At 45.5% G+C, this 18,490-nt stretch overlaps 2 protein-coding genes across 9 annotated transcripts in view; one reads left to right on the top strand and one right to left on the bottom strand.

Annotated features, from left to right (window-relative positions):
* TMEM216 (transmembrane protein 216) lies at positions 1-15,621 on the top strand. 2 transcript variants are annotated; one of them, XM_027578475.2, is made up of 5 exons: positions 1-130; positions 936-1,037; positions 1,594-1,686; positions 4,118-4,319; positions 4,615-5,626. In XM_027578475.2, exons 1-5 carry the CDS (start codon positions 118-120, stop codon positions 4,628-4,630), a joined length of 426 nt encoding a protein of 141 aa, XP_027434276.1. In that variant the 5' UTR covers positions 1-117; the 3' UTR covers positions 4,631-5,626. The 2 variants fall into 2 exon arrangements, with proteins under 2 accessions (XP_027434276.1, XP_027434278.1); XM_027578477.2 differs by lacking the exon at positions 4,615-5,626 and adding an exon at positions 15,425-15,621 and having other exon boundaries at positions 56-144.
* CPSF7 (cleavage and polyadenylation specific factor 7) overlaps positions 5,953-18,490 on the bottom strand; it is a 24,936-nt gene continuing 12,398 nt past the window's right edge. For 5 of the 7 annotated variants that reach the window (XM_027578473.1, XM_027578468.1, XM_027578474.1 and 2 more), the window contains 4 exons: positions 17,950-18,068; positions 15,631-15,799; positions 14,819-14,986; positions 10,167-10,412 (listed from right to left, as the gene is read on the bottom strand). In XM_027578473.1, the coding sequence (XP_027434274.1) occupies positions 14,824-14,986; positions 15,631-15,799; positions 17,950-18,068 (451 nt within the window). In that variant the 3' untranslated portion in view covers positions 10,167-10,412; positions 14,819-14,823. Of the gene's footprint in view, positions 6,087-10,166; positions 10,413-10,842; positions 10,864-14,818; positions 14,987-15,630; positions 15,800-17,949; positions 18,069-18,490 lie in introns of those variants that run through there. The other 2 variants (XM_027578470.1, XM_027578471.1) reach the window with 2 other exon arrangements.

Genomic DNA, 18,490 nt, shown 5'->3' on the forward strand with positions numbered 1-18,490 from the left:
GTGCCGCGGGCGGACAGAGGGGCCAGCAGCCGGGGTCGCTCCATCCCCGCTTCCGGCCGCGCCTCGCTGCTCTGGGAGCGGCTGCGGCGGCGTACGCAGTTTCCATGGGGACTGAAGATGGCGCCGCGAGGTGAGATTCTGGAGGTGTGTGAGTCTCGGATTCTGATGCCTTCAGTGTCCCTCTCCCCCCCGTTAGAGCCCGACCTAAACTCTTCGTTCTCGGGTGTTAGGGACATCGCTCCTCACTTGTCTAGAGTGGGGTTTCGCAGCCCCACTTTCCCTGAGTGCCTGGTTTCGAGGTTCGGGTCTCAGAAACCCCCAGATCCTGGGCTGGGCCTATTTCAGGCCGGCTCAGTTACGAATTTGCTGTGTGACCTCGCACAGGCCAGTGCTGGCCAGTGGTGGCCTTTGCGCCCCAATGGCCCAAATAGTGACGGGGTTAAGATCTTAGAGCGGCCTTGCCTTTCACCCCGAAGACAAGAGTCGGGTTTGACGGTGATTCCGGGGATGGAAGAAAGCCTCCTACACACACACACACACACACACACACACACACACACACACCCTCCCATTGGGAAGGAAGCCCCCTACACACACACACCCTCCCATTACACACACACACACACACACACACACACACACACACACCCTCCCATTGGGAAGGAAGCCCCCTACACACACACACCCTCCCATTACACACACACACACACACACACACACACACACACACACACACACACACACACACACACACACACACACACACACACACACACACACACACCCTCCCATTATCAGCAGTCAGAAGTACCCCAAGTGGTCTTTCCCACTAGCTGCGACCTCGTGTTTTCTTCAAGTTAGGCACAGAACCATTCAAAGAACAGAGATTGATGTGCCGTCGTGCCCATCCCTCTTATTTGTGCTCATCTTTTCAGATAAACGGCTGTCTTCTACCCCGCTGGAAATCCTGTTCTTTCTGAACGGGTGGTATTATGCTACCTATTTTCTGCTGGAACTCTTCATATTTCTGTATAAAGGTAAGGCCTGGGGCTTGACTACCCTTGCCTCAACATCCCTTCCGCACTTAAGCCCAGAGTCAACTCCCATCAGGAGCCTTCTTATTTTTCATCCTTTTCTGTAGCTCCTCTTCACTTCTTCATCATATGGCTTCTTTGAGAATGATTCACTAGGAAGCCCCTTAGCAAGAGTTTCCTCAGTTTGGGAAATGTGGGCTTCTCCGTCCTTATTCTCCCTCGTCACCTGTCTTTGCTGAGCTCCACTGTAAGCTCATTGGTGACCCTCAGAAACTATTCAGTGGCCAGTGTACCCATGTAGATCCAATCATTTTGGAGAGTGGAGGCCTCACAGACTTTTGGATTTAGGAGTGAAATCCCCTAATAATGAGTCGGCCTCTAACAGACACAGTCACACTGTGAGTTAATGTATCCTGTAGCAGGTTAACAGATCCTACCCACATCTCACTAACTAGTTCACGGAAAGCTGATAAGACGCATGCCCTCTTGATCCCCAGGTGTAGGGGAGTTCTTGTGGGTGCTGTTTTATGTTTGCAAACTCTGGCTTTTGTGTCGGCAGCTCTCCTGCTACCATATCCAACAGCCAACCTAGTACTGGATGTGGTGATGCTTCTCCTTTACCTTGGAATTGAAGTAATTCGACTGTTTTTTGGTGAGTGCTGTCCAGAGAATATTTCCATTCCTTCTCAGACAGACTTGATTAGCTTGATTAACAAGAACAAGTACATAACCTAGTCTCACAATAAGAGATTGGATCTGGTGGAATGTCCCATTACTCCCTCTCTGAACTTTCAAGCTGCTTCATATTTTGGGTCAAGCTTTACTTGTTGCTCTGTAGGGCCAGAGGTGGGCAGTAGCATGATATTTTAGATAGTTCCTTCCTAATTTCCTAAGTGTTAGGAGAGCCTGGTTCCTCTCACTGGCTTGCTTGGGAGAATAGATTTGACTGTAACCCCACGTTCAGGGCAGTATATGTCACACAAGTCAGCACTAAGGTCCCCTCCACTCTCTGAATAGGGATTTCTTAGGACCCTTTTTTTTTTTTTTAAGATTGTATTTATTTATTTGACAGAGCAGAGCACAAGTAGAGGGAGCAGGCAGAGGGAGAGGGAGCCCAACATGGGGCTTGATCCCAGGACCCTGAGATCATGACCTGAGCTGAAGGCAGGTGCTTAACCAGCTGAGCCACCCAGGCACCCCTAGGACAACTTTTTTATTCTCACAGATCCAGAGCAAATTCATTATTAGTTACAATATCTTATCCCAGAAAACAGTGTTAAAACACAAGCTGAGAAGAAACAGTATTTGCAACACATGTAACAAAGGATTAAGAAGGCTCACATAAGTCACTAAAGAAAAGATGACCTAATTTTAAAAATTGGTAAGGGACACTAATAGGCAGTTCATATAAGAATAATTACAGAGGATCAGTAATCATGATAAAATGCCCAAACTCATTAATAAAAAGCAAATTGAGACAACAAAATAATAATTTCATCCATCAGATTAAAAAGATTTCCAAATACCCAGTATTAGAATGGGTGTGAGGACCAGGTCTCTCTTTTCCCACACTTTTTGGGAATGTAAATTAGAACAATTGTTTTGCTAATAGTTTTGCCATGTAAAATTTGTATTTTTTTTTTAAGATTTATTTATTTGAGAGAGGGAGGGCATGAGTGGGGTCGAGGGGCAGAGGGAGAGAATCTCAAGCAGACTCCCCACTGAGCACAGAACCTGATGCAGGCCTTGATCTCACAACTCTGAGATCATGACCTGAACTGAAATTAAGAGTCATACACTCAAATGACTGAGTTACTACCCAGGTGCCCCTAAAATTTGTATTCTTAGTCCTGACAATTACACATCTAAAACTGGTTGAAAAAAACAAACACTTCTACAGATAGCAAAGTACCTATTGGAGAAAGCTTATGGCCACATATTTTGTTTTTTTTTTTAATGTTTTATTTATTTATTCATGAGAGTCAGAGAGAGAGAGAGAGAGAGAGAAGCAGAGGGAGAAGCAGGCTCCCTGCCTAGCAGGGAGCCCGATGCGGGGCTCGATCCCAGGACCCCAGGATCATGACCTGAGCCGAAGGCAGAGGCTTAACCATCTGAGCCACCCAGGCGCCCATGGCCACATATTTTGTAACATCAGAACATTAGAGGGGCCCCTGGCTGGCTCAGTCGTGGAGTGTGCCACTCTTGATCTCTGGGTTGTAAGTTCAAGCCCCATGTTGGGTAGAGATTACTTAAAATATAAAATAAAAAAAAAACAGAGGGGCGCCTGGGTGGCTCAGTCAGTTAAGTGTCTGACTTCAGGTCAGGTCATGATCTCGGTCCTGGGATCGAGCCCCACGTTGGGCTCCCTGCTCAGTGGGGAGTTTGCTTCTCCCTCTCCCTCTGCCCCTCCCCCCTCCATAGTGATCTCTTTAGCTCAAATAAATAAAATCTTTAAAAAAATTGGAAACAACTAAACATCTGTCGATACAGGATTAAATTATGGAATTGCCTCAATGAAATTGTTCATAGCCATTAAAAAAAAGAATAAGGTAGTTATACGTGGAAAGATGTCTTAACTTAGATGGGAAAGAATAAGTTGAAAACAGTATGTAGAGTATGATTCTATTTTTATAATAAGTAGTAATATGTTAAGTATATACACATAAAAAAACTGAAGCAATATACATCGTTCTGTAATGATGGCTATCTCCAGTGGGGAGTTATGGGGCCTTTTAGTTTCTGTATTTTCTAAAATTATTTTCTGTACTTATATTAGTTGAAAAGTTTTCAATGATTATATATTATAATTAAAAAAATATTTCCCCCAAGTAAAGAAGTCACTGTCCCTTGAGTGGGGAGCCAGACTTGAAGCAGGACCTTTGGAGTGAATGACTCCATCCTGTGGCACCTCCAAAGCCTCTCACTTTTAGCACAGTGGGACCCCATTTATAAATCTGCCCATCCCCATTCAGGATCATTTTTCTCTGCCTTGCCAGTCTATCCCATCCCATCCCCCCAACCTTTTCTCTGAGTCCAGGGAAAGCAGGCCACCTGGAGATGACTCCATGGGCTGTGTCTGACAGGTACAAAGGGGAACCTCTGCCAACGAAAGATGCCACTTGGTATTAGCGTGGCCTTGACCTTCCCATCTGCCATGATGGCCTCCTATTACCTGCTGCTGCAGACCTACGTACTCCGCCTGGAAGCCATCATGAACAGCATCTTGCTCTTCTTCTGTGGTTCAGAGCTGCTGCTTGAGGTGCTCACCCTGACGGCTTTCTCCAGGTACCGCTGCTGAGGGACCATTTCCTGTCACCTGAGGGTTGGGTTCCCATCTCATCCTAGGGAGGGACTCATTGTTCTTCTGAAGCCTGAGGGGTCTGAAGCACTTTCAAGGGGGAAACGGGGTACCTATGGGATTGCTTTTCCTATTCAGGGTAGACAGTTACTCAGGGAAGACATTCTCCTTGTTCTCTGGGGCCAAGAAGCTTGGAATATAGAACAGTTCAGACCAGCTGCTCTTGTTCACTGGCCTTTTAACATTTTCTTTCTTTCTTTCTTTCTTTCTTTCTGCCATCAGTATGGACAGGATTTGAAGTACAAGCATTTCAGCCAGCAGCCCTCATGGGCTGAGACCACAGATTCTTCTGGTCTTTAGCCACACCAATGAGAATTGGTGGGTCAGGTTGTCCTGGGAAGGGTTGCAGCTTTTCCTCAACACAGACATTCGGGCAACAAACTGAGTGTGAGGCCACTGGGCATCATCTTCTAAACCAGGACCATCAGCCTAAGAGAACTGTTGTATACTCCAGTGTAGGGAGGGGCAAGGCTGGCCCATCCTGGCCCGTCTCAGAACCAGTTCCCTGCTGAGCTCCAGTTCTCTTTGATCCTCGTGGCCAGAGCATCTTGTGTGGACCCTGTAGGCTCCTTGGGCTTCCAGCAGGACCAGAGCCACATACTCCTCGTATGTGCTGTGCCACCCCTGTCACACGAGCACAGAGAGCCTCGGGACGGTCTGCTCCCAGGGTGATGCACAAGCCTCTCACCTTGTTCCTCAGAGACTGAGCTCCAGAACTTTATTAGCGGCTCATAGTGTTATTTTTCTACTCTCATCATGAAACAAACGTTATTTTATAATAAACGTGTATTTTCTATCATGGGAGTTGTAGCCTTTTCCTTATGGCACCTGTCCCTAGAATTTCATCCACTCCAAGGGAAGGCAGGGACTCTCCCAGCGGTTTGTTCTCAGGCTGTGCTGAGCGATTGTGTGTGGACACAAAAGCAGTGATGATTTTCTTCCTCCAGCTCTAGCCTGAATTAATCCCTAAAGGCATTGCCAACTTCTGTATCTTCTTCAAGCCTGTCATCCTAAAAGACTGCTTATATTCTTCACCTCTGCCTCAAAGCCAGCATTTTTTCTCTCATTCCTCCTACAGATCATTGTCAGCTTACCAGAATGAGGCATGAATACTTGGAAGAAGCATATTCAAAACTTGCCAGTATTTTTTGGTCATTTTAAAATTTCAAGTTAACGTAAAAGGAAACATACTTTCTTTCCTTCCTTCCTTTTTTTTTCTTTCTTCCCTTTCCTTTCCCTCCCCCTCCCCCCTTCCTTCCTTCCTTTTTTCTTTTCTTTTCAGCTGGAGAAATATTGCCCTACACGCATATATCATTTCCTTTTCCAGTAACCGTCTTTAAAACTTTCTCATCTTACTCAGTAGTGGCTTTTTTTTTCTTTCCCCCCAAGAAGCCACCAGGAGCCATGACAGAATCCACTTTAGAAAACCTTGAGCCATATGGCCCCTCTGCTGTCAGAAGAGTATCTGCTCTTGCTCAAAGTCAAAAGTTAATTGATCTTTAGGCATTTCCGTGCTGGCTTTTAATTCTGCTTATTTCCTGTGATCAAGCTCATTCTCATCCTGTGAAGGTCTCCACTGTCCAAAGCACTTAATCATTTTTCTTCTTTCCTACCCCTTCTGTGTCCTTGCCTCCTGGCTGCTTTTGGAGTCCATCCAAAAACTGTAGTAGACAGGTCTAATCCACCATGAAACACTGAAACAGTAACAAAAAATCCAGTTGGAACCTCCTTGATGTTTCAGTGACAAACCCCACCAATCCCCTTTCTGCTGCTCACACTGCTGCCTTCTCTAGCTGTGCTTTGAAGAAGTTGTTGGCATCAAGCTAGACAGGAACTTGTTCTCCGTGGCCTCCCCATTTCTTTTAGAGGTTCAGTGGTTAAGGTCACTCTCCTGGCAACACAAGATAAATGAATGAAAGGCTCAGCTGGAAGTTTAGAGGTGGCTTATAATTAAAAGGCACCTTAGAAAGGAATCTAATCCCCCACTTTGCAGGCTTAGAGATGAGAAAGGAACAGCCACGCATCACACAACTGGTTACTAACAGCTGGATCTAGAAATCTTGTCTTAGGAGTCTCAGTCTAGATCGAGTAAATTCTACTCAACAGGTACCACTTAAGGAGAATGAGTGGTTGGCAATGGGGATAGAATTAGAGCAGGAAGTCCTCTCATTTATTTCATGCTTCTCCGGGAGCTTAATGCATTGTGCTTCCTGTGGATGGCTCCACAGATACTCATTCTTCCGGGTGCTTCCTGGAGCCACACATGCAGGCGTAGTCACCCCAGAATAAAACATCATACAACAGAAACTGAGGCAGCAGGGGATGGGAATGAGCAAAGCTAGTCTTTCAGGGTTAATGTGGTCAGATGCTATATTTGAAGGCCAAGGGAAGTCACTTTACTGCCTATCTAGACCTGAAGGATCAATATTCTGGAACAGGGGAGAGGACCTGAGTGAAGGAGTAGGGCTTGTAGGGCTTGGTCACATGGGCTGGTAGAGACCTGCTCAGGTATTCACACTCATGGCTAGAACTTGACAAGTGACTGCAGTGGCCATCTCTAGAGGCTGAGGTCTGGCCCAAATCAGGAAGCACCTGGGACACACAGATTCGGGTTTCTGGCTCTACACCATGACAGCAATGTATAGGAGGCTAGTATTCATTCAGTGCCTGGCAGAGTAGATTTAATCCATACCACGATCCTGTGAGGCAGAAGAAAATCAACTCGAATGTTAAGTCACCTCCTGTTTGAGGGCATTTAGCTTAAAAAGTAAGAGTTGGGATTTGAACGAAGAGTAACCCAAGGGTCATTCTCTTTCTGTTTCACTATGGTAGCGCTTCAATGAAGAACGTGTTGACTTCTCTAAACTACCAGTCCTCATACTTTAGTTTACATGAAAGTCATCTGGGATATAAAAAGTAGATTTCTAGGCTTCATGTAGAAGTGGATGCAGCCAAAAACAGGAATTTTAGCAAGCGTAGCACGGGACCACAGAACTTGCCTTAAGAGCCCACTCGTATTTCCCTCACACTGTGCGTTGTCATAGAGATTCTGGGCCCCCTGAAGGTTTCTTGTTTTTATGCTGATCTTGCCTTTGCAGGTCCCAATACACATTATGTATCACATGGTCTCTGGTTCATCTTTTTATACATGTAACTCTCCTCTTGGCTCACCTGGCTTTTTGAAAAGCCAGAAGCCTTCTGGAATTCCAAGGAGCTCACCCACAACATTCTCCTAAACTTCCTAATCTGTACTTCCCGATGTTGAGATAGCAACCCAGTTCCCAAAACATGTTCACATTTGCTCTCTCAGGTTTTTTTTTTTTTTAAGATTTTATTCATTTATTTGACAGAGAGACACACAGCAAGAGAGGGCAACACAAGCAGGGGGAGTGGGAGAGGGAGAAGCAGGCTTCCCGCTGAGCAGGGAGCCCAATGCGGGGCTCGATCCCAGGACCCTGGGATCATGACCTGTGCCGAAGGCAGATGCTTAACAACTGAGCCACCCAGGCGCCCCTACTCTCTCAGATTCTTAAAACACCGCTGTGTGAGAGGCAGAATAGCGACTGTTCTCAGCTCAGTTAGGTTATGCTGCTGTTCACCCCGCCCAAGCAGGCACTGGCAAGCATACTTCCAGACTCCGAGCAGAGGAGTCTTCCCTTCCTGAATTTGAGAACGTCAGAACTGAACTGTAGAGGGAGGACATTTACTCAGAGAATGAATCTTAGGAATCTTGAAAGACAAAGGACAACTTGGAATTTTTCTTCCCTTAGTTTAGATGGCTAAGGAAGCAAGCTAAGCCTCAAGGGGGCACTTCCAAAGATCTGCACTAGAGGCTCCCTAGTGTCCCCCAGGCCACCACACACCCGACCTGGGATTCCAGCTCAGAACTCGGGGGCTTCAGTGTCATCCCACAGCCTCTGCATCAGCCCCGGCCCATGTCCCAGACACCTCAACAAAGCTATTCAATGCAAAATCCATAAAACAGCTCACACCCCATTTATTATTTAAAAATATTTTGTTACAAAAGGAAAAAAAATACAATGCAGTATAAAAGATTGACAGCGTCATCAAGTTTATTACACAATTTTCAACCTATCAGAAAGACAAACAAATCACCGACAACAGGGGGACGGGGCCTTGGCCTTTTTGAGGGCTGGGTTTTTTTTCCTTTTGCTATCAGGAAATAAAACTAAAATTTGTGTCATTGAGTAAAAACAAAACAAAAATGGGGAGAAAAAAATTCTCCGGGTAAACGGCTTTTCTGGTATTCTATGTATTTTTTTTCCTTAAACTGTCACCATACTCCGTTTTCTCTACATTTTAAAAAGACACCCGGAGCTGCTCTCAAGGATAAGCACATCACTTAACACTTGGCCAGTTGGGCGGGGGGCCATGTTCTGAAGTGGAGGTGGGGATGGGGTTGGGGACAGGGGAAAAAAGCTACAAACGTGTAGCCTCTGTCCCAAGGGAATGTGCCTGTCCAACCCTGGGGGGACCCCCTCACTGACTGACTGAGGGCTTTGTCAGATACGTGCAGGGAACAGAGGAAGGGTTCAGTCCAACTCAGTCTCTTCCCTCTGAGTCAGAAGGGTCTCCAGTGACCCTACCATCTCACATGCCACGTCTCTTCTCCTGCTAGGTGTCAAATGCCCTGTACGTGCATGCGGTAGCGCAGGACCGTTGCTGCCGCCATCAGCAGCAACCACACCACAACTTGGATGTTAGGGGAAAAGCAATTCCATTTGCCTGTGTAGAAAATGGCCCCCAGAGTGGTGGTCCTTAGAACTCTGAGCCGAGCTCATCTGAGTCAGGCTCCACTTCCTCCTCACTCCTCATCAGAGGCAGGAAGCACCTCCACATAGAGCGAGGGCAACTATTAATACGTCAACAGTCAAAAGGTGGAAAGACACCAACAAATCTGTGACTTCACCTGCCTACTAGTGCCAGGTTCTCCCACAGTAAGTAAAATATGTATGTACCTGGGGGATGCAAGCCCATGCTCACATCGAACCTGAAAAAAGAAAAGCCTCTATGGAAGTAGGCCACAGCCTGCCCAGCCTGCCTCCTTTCCCACCCCTCCTGGTAGTTCACAAGGGTTCTTCAGTGCTGAGGTCCGCTGTCCCCGTCTCCCAAGGGCAGTAGCTTCCTCTAAAACAAGGAAGCAGCCTTCCTGGGGGAGGGGCTCCACGTGCGAAATGGAAAAGCCCCAGGAAAGGGAACACCTAGTACAACTGGTTATTGCAAGAGGCAACCAAGCACAAAGCAGCAGAGGGTGGTAACTGGCTCTGCCGGGCTCCCCAGCAGCAAGCAACCTCAAGGGCCTTCTCTGCTTAGGAGGGGCAAGTCCACTGAGGCGGCTGGGCAGCAGGGAGGTGGAAAGGTTCAGCCCTCTGGGAGGTCAGGGAAACGAACCGTCAATATGTAAGAAGAAAAAGCAAGAACAGGAGAAGCTTCTCCTAAGGGAATTTCTGTTCTCAGGGTCCCTCCTCAAAGGGCTGGGAAGGTAAAGGAGTTAAACAAAGAAGTGGTATGTTAGCAAGGGGTTTGGACCCTCTTGGCCCCATCAAACCTAGTGCTGAGGGCAGGACCCTGGGCATATTTTGGCACACCCAGTCACTCTCCTAGATCCTGCATGGAGGATCCTTTTTCTTTGGGAAGAAAGTCTTCCCATCAACCTCACCACTGAACTGCTCCTGGAGAATCAGAAACTCCTACGTTTCCTTGGACAAAGCACCATTCTCTATGGAGACCAGGGGCCTGGACATGTTTTCCTCCTGTCTGCCACCCCTCCCAACCACACAAAGTCTTTAGGTTCCTTCCCCTGACAAACAGGAGGTGTGGGATTGGGAGGGCTGCCAGGCAGTCTTCAATCCTGTAGGGCAGAGGGTATTCCCTGGGTGTCTGAAGGGGGCTAGGGGTTTGGAGGAAGGGGGAGGGGTGGAGTGGCCTCCGTCCTTTAGTCCTGATCAAGGTGAGGAGATGCAAGTCCATTAAAAAAACATTTGCTTCCAACCAGACTCCTGCAATGAGAACATCAGAAGAAAAAGAAAACACACGTTAGAGGTTACCTTCCGATTGATGGGCTTACTCGAATTACACTGGCCTTGTTTAAGGTTATAATGAATGAAGTAGGATATATACACAGACAGAATGCAAGCCTGGGAAAGTGAAGGAAAGAAAGCAGGACTGTCTGGGGGCGTCTGGCACTGTGCGTAGTGAGGGAATGGTTGCAGAAGCTACAGTCAGTAGAGAGAAAAAAGCAGTGACATCTCACTTTAAGGTTAGGGGAAAACAGACAATGAAACAAAGTCTCAAAGCAGTTTGACTGAAAAGGAGACTTTGGCTGGAGAAGTATAGAAACTACAACAATCCAAAAAGAGTTGCAATAAAGAAATATGGGGAGTTGAAATACCATTTCAGAAAATCTGTTCTGAGCAAGTCAGAGCTTACCTTAAGGGGAGGGGTAAAAATCTGGAAATGGGAGGTACAATGGTAAGAAAACAAATTGCACATAACCAAACCCATTAACCCCCAAACACCCGAGAGGCCCTAGCAGGGAGCATGTACTTACACAGGAAACTCCTAAACTTTTCTTTTCAAGAAGACTTGTTTAAAACATTCCAAACAGTGTCCTTACGAGTACGTGTGCATGCGCACACACAAAGAGCCGGGAATGTTCTAACCTGTACTAAAAGTCAAGGGTTTCTAAATCTTTTCCCAGACAACAGTGTTGAGTAAGGGATCAAAAAACAGCCTAATACCAAGCAAGAGTTATCTGGCCAGGCCAGAAGAGAAAGCAGAGCACGGAAATAAAAGAACCAGTAGTTACCATTCAAGGAACCTAAAAGCACAATTAAGAACTTCTGCCAAACAGTAAGGCACTGTTAAGCCACTTACCACATCTCTACCAAACTTAAGGTCCCTAGTACGGCCAGCCCTTTTGCAGTGTTGCAGCATCAGTAAGCCGGGGAGCAGCCCAGTCAATCTGACTGCATAAAATAGAATTAATAGCTAACAGGAAAAAGAGAGATTCAATCCAGGCTTAAGACTTCTACTAATGGCCAAACCCACAACACAGCCTACACACAAATGCTCACTCTTTACGTATGCTCTTCCGTAACCCGGAGGAGCTATCCAAGAAAAAAACATCCACAAGCTGCCCGATCCTTCAACATTCTGAACTGGCACTGTTTAATCTTGGGCTCCTCAGAGTCTGTTACAGAGGCCGCTGCCTTCTGGCTTCTCTAAACACCTATACTGGCAGGCGTTTGTCTCATTTTCTATGGGGGAAAACTGAAGCCCTTGGTGCCTCTCCACTTCATACCATTTGGGTTTTTGAATCTTTGCACTGGATCAAAACTGAACAGAATGTTTAGTTTTCAGTGGACCAGGAGAAAGGAAATGAGGTGAGAATGATTAGATCTTAAGTAGGATAATATCCTCAAATAATGAGCCAAGAGCCGAGAACTACAAGAAGTTGGAGCCAAAGCTCCACATTACCTAAGGATATCCTCAAATTTCAAAGCATACGCACATACTCCAAAAGAGATATAATTTGGGAACTGTCCATACAAAACAACAAAGGAGAACTAGTACATCAAAAAAAGTCAACTGCAGCACCCAATTCTTAGAGCTTGTGGTTACATTTGGTGGTAATGTTTGGATGCAGGCAGAAGCCAAAGTGGCCGATGAGACTTTGTGCCCTGGTGGTGGTGCCCATCCTGAGGAAGAATGGACAGAAAAGCTTGCTGTTTGTATTGCTGCCTCTAGACAGAACACACCTTTGGCTTTTAGGGAACACCATCCATACAATATGAACACTAGTGTTTTCTAACTAAAACGTGTTGTACACAGAACTTGCACAGGTCTCCAGCTAAATGGGCCCAAGTACCATCTCCCCAACATGAGACCTCCTACCTCACAACTTGGTGACTGCAGATAGAATGCAGAGTCCTTAAGATGAGGATGTTAGAAACTGACATTTTTGGGGTGTCTGATTCAATTCTTCTGGAGTAGTTATTTGGATGGAATAACCAACATATCTAAGGGATAAAAAATGGGGACCTGGAAAACCTGTTCCAGAGTTCCTCCCACCAGCCAAATGACTGTTTTCTAGGAACTACCAGGTTATAGGTTCTTCAGAGTTATCCAAAGTGCATCACCCTCATAATGGAAAAACAGGCCCATTTTACAGGTGGAAGAAATGAAGCAAAATGACAGCTTATGTTTCAGGTTCAGATGTTCAATCCCCAAATACTCGTTATCAGTGGATCTCACAATTTCTCTGTCAAGAGGCTGTTAGAAGCAAAGCCACCAGGAATGGTGACATGCAGTTATATGTTCTAACTGCTAAAGGGAATGTGGCCCCAGAGACTAATTCATCCTCTGCACGGACAAGTACCTCCCTGGTCACTATTCTAGTCTTTTCCACTCTGAAGGACCCACACTGTGAGCAGCAGGGTTAGGGAAGGGGTGGCACCTGACCTACAGCAACACTAGCAACTGCGCCAGCTCCAACAGGAGCAGGGACATGCTGCTACTGCCACAGAAGGGGTGGGACAGGGACAGAGGTCTACTCTAGTGCCCGCCCTCCTGCCCACTCCGAGGCCGAGTTAGGCCAGAGCTCTTTGTGAGCCCCATCTCTCCTAGCGTCCTGGGGATACATGGGCACCTCCCCCAACTCTACCTGTTGCAAAATCTAGAACCCACAGCCTAACTGTTGATTTTACATGGATTATCTTAGATTTCAGTGATGTCAAGCCCGCTAAAATTTTGTGGAATAAATGAGTGGTTTAAGAACAGAGAAGGAAAGCAGGTAAAAAAAAAATGGTAACTTTTCATTTTCCCACTCATTCGCCTCCTAAAGAAGACAACAAAACGAAATTTCCAGCTATAACTGCTTATATTAATGGCAGATAATGCCAAACAACAAAGTAGAGGGTGGCAGGGAAATTATAACAGAACTCCTTTCTTGTTAGTAGGTTGTCAGCAGGCCAAACGCTGCACTTGCCTACCGTTTAGGGTCCAGCTACTGCTGGTGAACTACAGGCATTCCCAGGTAGTGGCAGGGTCTCTTTTCTCGTCTTCAACCAGTCACCACCCACCTAGCCCCTAGCCACCCGAGAGCCGTTCCTAATCCTCACCCTCCTGGTTCAGTTACCATTACTTCAGATCAACCAAATTGGCAAAAAAAAAAAACCACACACAGAAAAACAAAAAACAAGGACATCTTCATAACACGCCTGATGTGAAACCAAAGTCGAGAAGAGACTCTAAAGTCATCTGGGTCATGCAGCAGCTTCTAGGAACCACAAACAGATCATCCTAGCCAGAGTCTAGACTACTTTTAAAGGTCTCCAGAGAAACAGAATCAAAACCACTCTTGCTTACTTGTATACTAGAAACAATCTCTGCTGGAAGCTTTCCTTCAGTCGGGATAGCTAAATTGGTGGGATAGAATGAAGGGACTGGAACGATGGGGCTGCTGTCGCCTTCTGCCCTCCCCTCCCCCACCCCAAACACTGAGGCCTGTCTGAGGAAGAAGACTGAGAAAAAGCAGAGCTGGGGATGCAGAGGGGTTAAGTCCTGAGGACACAGCTGGAGCCCCTGGATGCAGCCAAGCCTAACTCAACTTCTCCATAACCTGAGATAATATAGTTCCCTCACAACTCTTCTGCTTTTGTTTTGGGAAAAAAAAAATCGCTGTAAATTTTTTGTTCCCCGAACAAATATATCCTTCCATTGAAGTAACCTCCACACGGTTTCTACATTATTAAGTATGATTTTTTTTTTCAGATCAGCTTTCTCCTAAAGTATCCTGAGTTTCAAAATCCCTTTAATAATACTCTGGTTTCTCTTCAGAGTGCATAAATCTTTCGCTTTTTACAGAACCCCTTTAATAGATGTTAATTCTTAAAATCATCAATGTTGCATCTCAAAAACTAACAAGTAGGCCATGTTCTTACTTTTTTGTCTTGGTCAGTTTCCTGAAAAAACCTTGAAAGTTTAGTGGGGTGAAAATATAACTGGCTATCATCTACTGAGAACTCGGTACGTGACAAGTACCATGAGTGCTGAATGCTCTGGATTCAGCCAGACAGCTGCTCTTACCATGTTCGTTTACAAATGAGGAAAGCCGAAGAGCAAAGTTAATACAGCCCGCATCACTGTGCCCTCAGGCCGGATGCCATGCTGTCTCTCGGATACCAGGTTAAGGCAGACAAGACACACACAAAACCAGCTCAATCTCAGGTCCATTTCAGGGCGAGAACTCTCCAAATCTGCCCTCCTCAATTTTCTGTTACCTAAGTCAAAAAGTCCTCCCCTTCCCTTTATTTGCTTTAGAAAGAGAGAGCAGAATCTTCACGGTCAGTAATTTCTCTTTTATACAAGACGGCCCACAGCCGGGAGCGGGGCTTCATCCCACCTTTCTCAGTGGTGCCGGTCCCGTTCTCTATCCCGGTGTCTCTCGTGCTCCCGGTTCCTTTCCTGGAAGTAATCATCATGCCGCTCTTCGTTATGAAGCATGTCCCGGTGCCTCCTACTGCTCTCCCGGGACCGGCTAGGCGATCGCTCTCGGGACCGGTGTCTCTTCCTATTAGAAAGACCCTTCAGCCTCGCTCAGAGAACCTACCACATGCCTTCCAAGAGTGTTGTGTTTCGGTATCTTCCGGTACTTGTCTGAACCACTTTTCTATGATGGGCCCAATGTCTGAGAATGTTAGCTCTTTGACGCCTAGTCTTTTTTGGGAAAATAGTTAAGTCAAATGTGTTGAGGTCTTACTAATGTATCAGGCACAGTGCTAGGAGCTTTACATGCTTATCTCACCCAATCTCTACAACAGGTCTGTCAGAGAAGTACCACTATTGTCCCTTTTTTTAAAATGAGAAAAATGATGCTTAGAAAGCTGAGTGAGTGCTATACTCAAAGCCATACAAGTACTTAGGAGCAGAACTGGGATTTGAATCCAAGCACGTATGGCTTCAAAGCCCACGTTCTTAACTACACCAGTCTATCTTTACTCCTAAACAGCCCACTGCCTCACCCAACACGGACTGCGGACATGACATCTGTTAATGCAGATGCCTGGTTAATTCCTTCCCCTTAAAGACATCAGGGCCAGCCTGCTCTTCCAGCCAGGGCCTTGCCAGATCCCCTGGGCTCTCTTCCTCCCCCTGCCAATCCCTGGAAGAGTGCTGCTCGGGGCTGGTAGGCCACTGGAGCAACCGATAACTCACCTGGACGAGCTCCCGCTGGCACCCACACTGTAGGACTTGGCTTCAATGCCATGAAGACAGTCCTTAAGAGAGGAGATGAGGACACGGCAACGCTCATCATTGGCGACCCGGGACTGTTTGATAACAGCAATGGCTGTGAGCAGCGTCTCAATCGCGTCACTGTAATCCCCTGACAGGGGACGGATGGGAAAGGCCAAGGATGAGCAGAGGCAGTAAACTAACTGGACCAAAAGGAGAACTCAGGAGGACACAAAGCAATAACTCGTTCCCACAGAACCATGGTAAGATGGATGAGGCTTAAGTGGCAGGTATAAAAGTGGACGGCACCTATATTCCAACAGTCTGCAATGAGACAGGTTCTCAGATGTTGCTAGTGGGCATACAAAACAGGGCAGGGTGGTCTGAGGGTGATCTGACAATATCCATTACAATAAACAATGTGCATACTTTTTGACCCAGCAATTCTAAGAATGTTCTACTTCTGTTCACGAGTATGTATGCTTAACAATGTTACATTTCAGCATTATTTTATCAAAAAATCAGACATAAAGTTCCTTCAGCAGGGTGCTATAATAAATTATGGGACACTGGTTTTATAAAATGCTACACAGTTGTTAAAAAGCACGCGATAAATATGTAGGTAAACAAAGTAATCCACGTAAAGCGCTTAGCACAGTGCCAGGCACACAGTAAGGGCTCAATAAATATTAGGTACTATTATATATTGACGGATGTCCAGAATATATTAACTTCTAAAAATCTGTAAAATCAGTATTCCATTTTTGTAAAAAGGATAAAAATTATATATATGTTGTCATATGCACGGAAAAAAGAATCTGAGGGACAGACACTAAATTGTAGAAGGTGGTCTTGGTGGTGGCCCTTGTATAGAGGACTTTTATTAAAGATGTGTGTACACATATATGTGATGTATATCTAACACGTCTACATGTGGGGTGTATTGATATATATATTTTAAATTATGCTGCCATCAAGAATTAGCCCCCTTCATTCCCCAAAGGTGAGCAATGCCTGGCTCAGGTATCGTGGTCAGGGGCTGGGTACTTGCACAATGCTTTTCCAAGCTAAATCAAGCGCATTACAGACAGAAGACAGTGCGAGGAAAGCATAACACCAGACAGGGGTCCAGTGATGAGGACTGGCTGCCTCCTCTGTGCAGGGCAGCAAGAACAGAATAGAAACTGTGGAGGAACTGTGATTCTGTGGAAGTCCAGGAATACCAGGATGTCAGCTCTACCGGGGTAGGGAATTTTTGCTTATTTTGTAGGCATTCAATAAGTATTTGTGGTCTGAATGACTAGAAGGAGAACAACAAAAAGGAAGGGAGATAGAGATTCAGTTACTGATCATCTCAAAGTGAAGGAGTTGGTAAGGAAGTACAATGACTATTTCCTTTATACTCCTCTGTATATTGGACTTGTTAAAATGAGCACAGATTACTTTCTAATTAAAAAATCCTTCAGATGTCAATGAAAGTTTTCTGGAGGAAAAAAAAAAGAGAGAGAATACATGTATTTCCTGTCTTTAACCTACTCTGTGGATTCAAATTTTGCAGCCAAAGATGAGAAATTACAGAAAACAGATGGTAATATTTAGTGTTAACTTATTTCTTAGGAGAGCTGACAATCCCCATTTACATTAATGTGGGAAACTCACAAGAAGGAAGCGAGTATGACTCATATCATAATGTGAACTTGGACCAGAACCCTAAAAAGAACCAAAGATTCCATGCCAGGGCTCTCCGAGTCACAGCGCCTGGTTCTGCCCACTTAATACTAACAGCAGGGCAAGACTTAGCTGTAAGGGCACATTATGTCTTACGATGACACCCAACAGACTTGCCTCCTTCTAGGATAGGCTACAGGCAGGCCAGCAGTCTGTCTAGACCCCCAAATATAAAGAGATTCCATATCAAACCACATCTAGTTGGGGTATCAGTCCTAAAAAACCTGGGATCTACACTAGGCACTACATAGACACTAGATCCACTGATCAACTACTGAGATCTCCACAAGGCCAGGAATTCCATTCTACAACAAATACTACAATAAGATATTATTAGTTATTTATAGTCTAGTCACTAAATTTGTTTTCACGGGGCAGGTCTGGATACAGGCTAAATAAATAACCCTGGAGCGTCCCTGAAGCCATACAATCAGGTTATATACTACTCAAAATGTGCCACTCTAGAGAATCTAACAGTGCTCCAACTTTATCTAGTTGAACTTGCCAATAGAAATGATAAAACATGGAAAAACTAAAGGTAAGGGGAAGACAGCAAAGGTAAGGGTGAGTTACCTGCACTGGCTCCAGATACCGCTTTGGAAATGGCACTGCTGGAAATTGCTCTATTTCGCTTCATGATCTCTTCAAATTCTGCTTCACTCACTGTAGAGGGCGGAGGGCCCGAATCTCGGCTGCACAGAAATAACACCATTCCTGATTGCCCACACCTCTTGTCATCCTTACCGTATTCTACAGTACAGTGTTACTTAATCATGCTCTCCTATATGATGTCTTAAATGGTTCTCAGCCTGCTGACATTTTATGTGTTCACATTCTCTTCAAGGACAGGATTTACAACATACTCTTTTGTAATTCTGGCGTGACCCAATAGTGCTAGACATTCACAGCACCCCTAACAGCCACATACGGCCCTCGATTTAATCAAGATCCTTAAAAAGGAATATGAAAGACACGGTTTGGGTCAAGACTTAGATGCAAATGAAACACCAAATAAAAAACATTATCTAACAGATGGTTAACTGTTTCCCAGGACTCAACACTATGACAACAGAGTTTCCACAAGGGAGAACACAAAAATTCACACTCACTCACT

The sequence above is a fragment of the Zalophus californianus genome, chromosome 11 (genome assembly GCF_009762305.2).
Source record: "Zalophus californianus isolate mZalCal1 chromosome 11, mZalCal1.pri.v2, whole genome shotgun sequence".
Lineage (NCBI taxonomy): Eukaryota > Metazoa > Chordata > Mammalia > Carnivora > Otariidae > Zalophus > Zalophus californianus.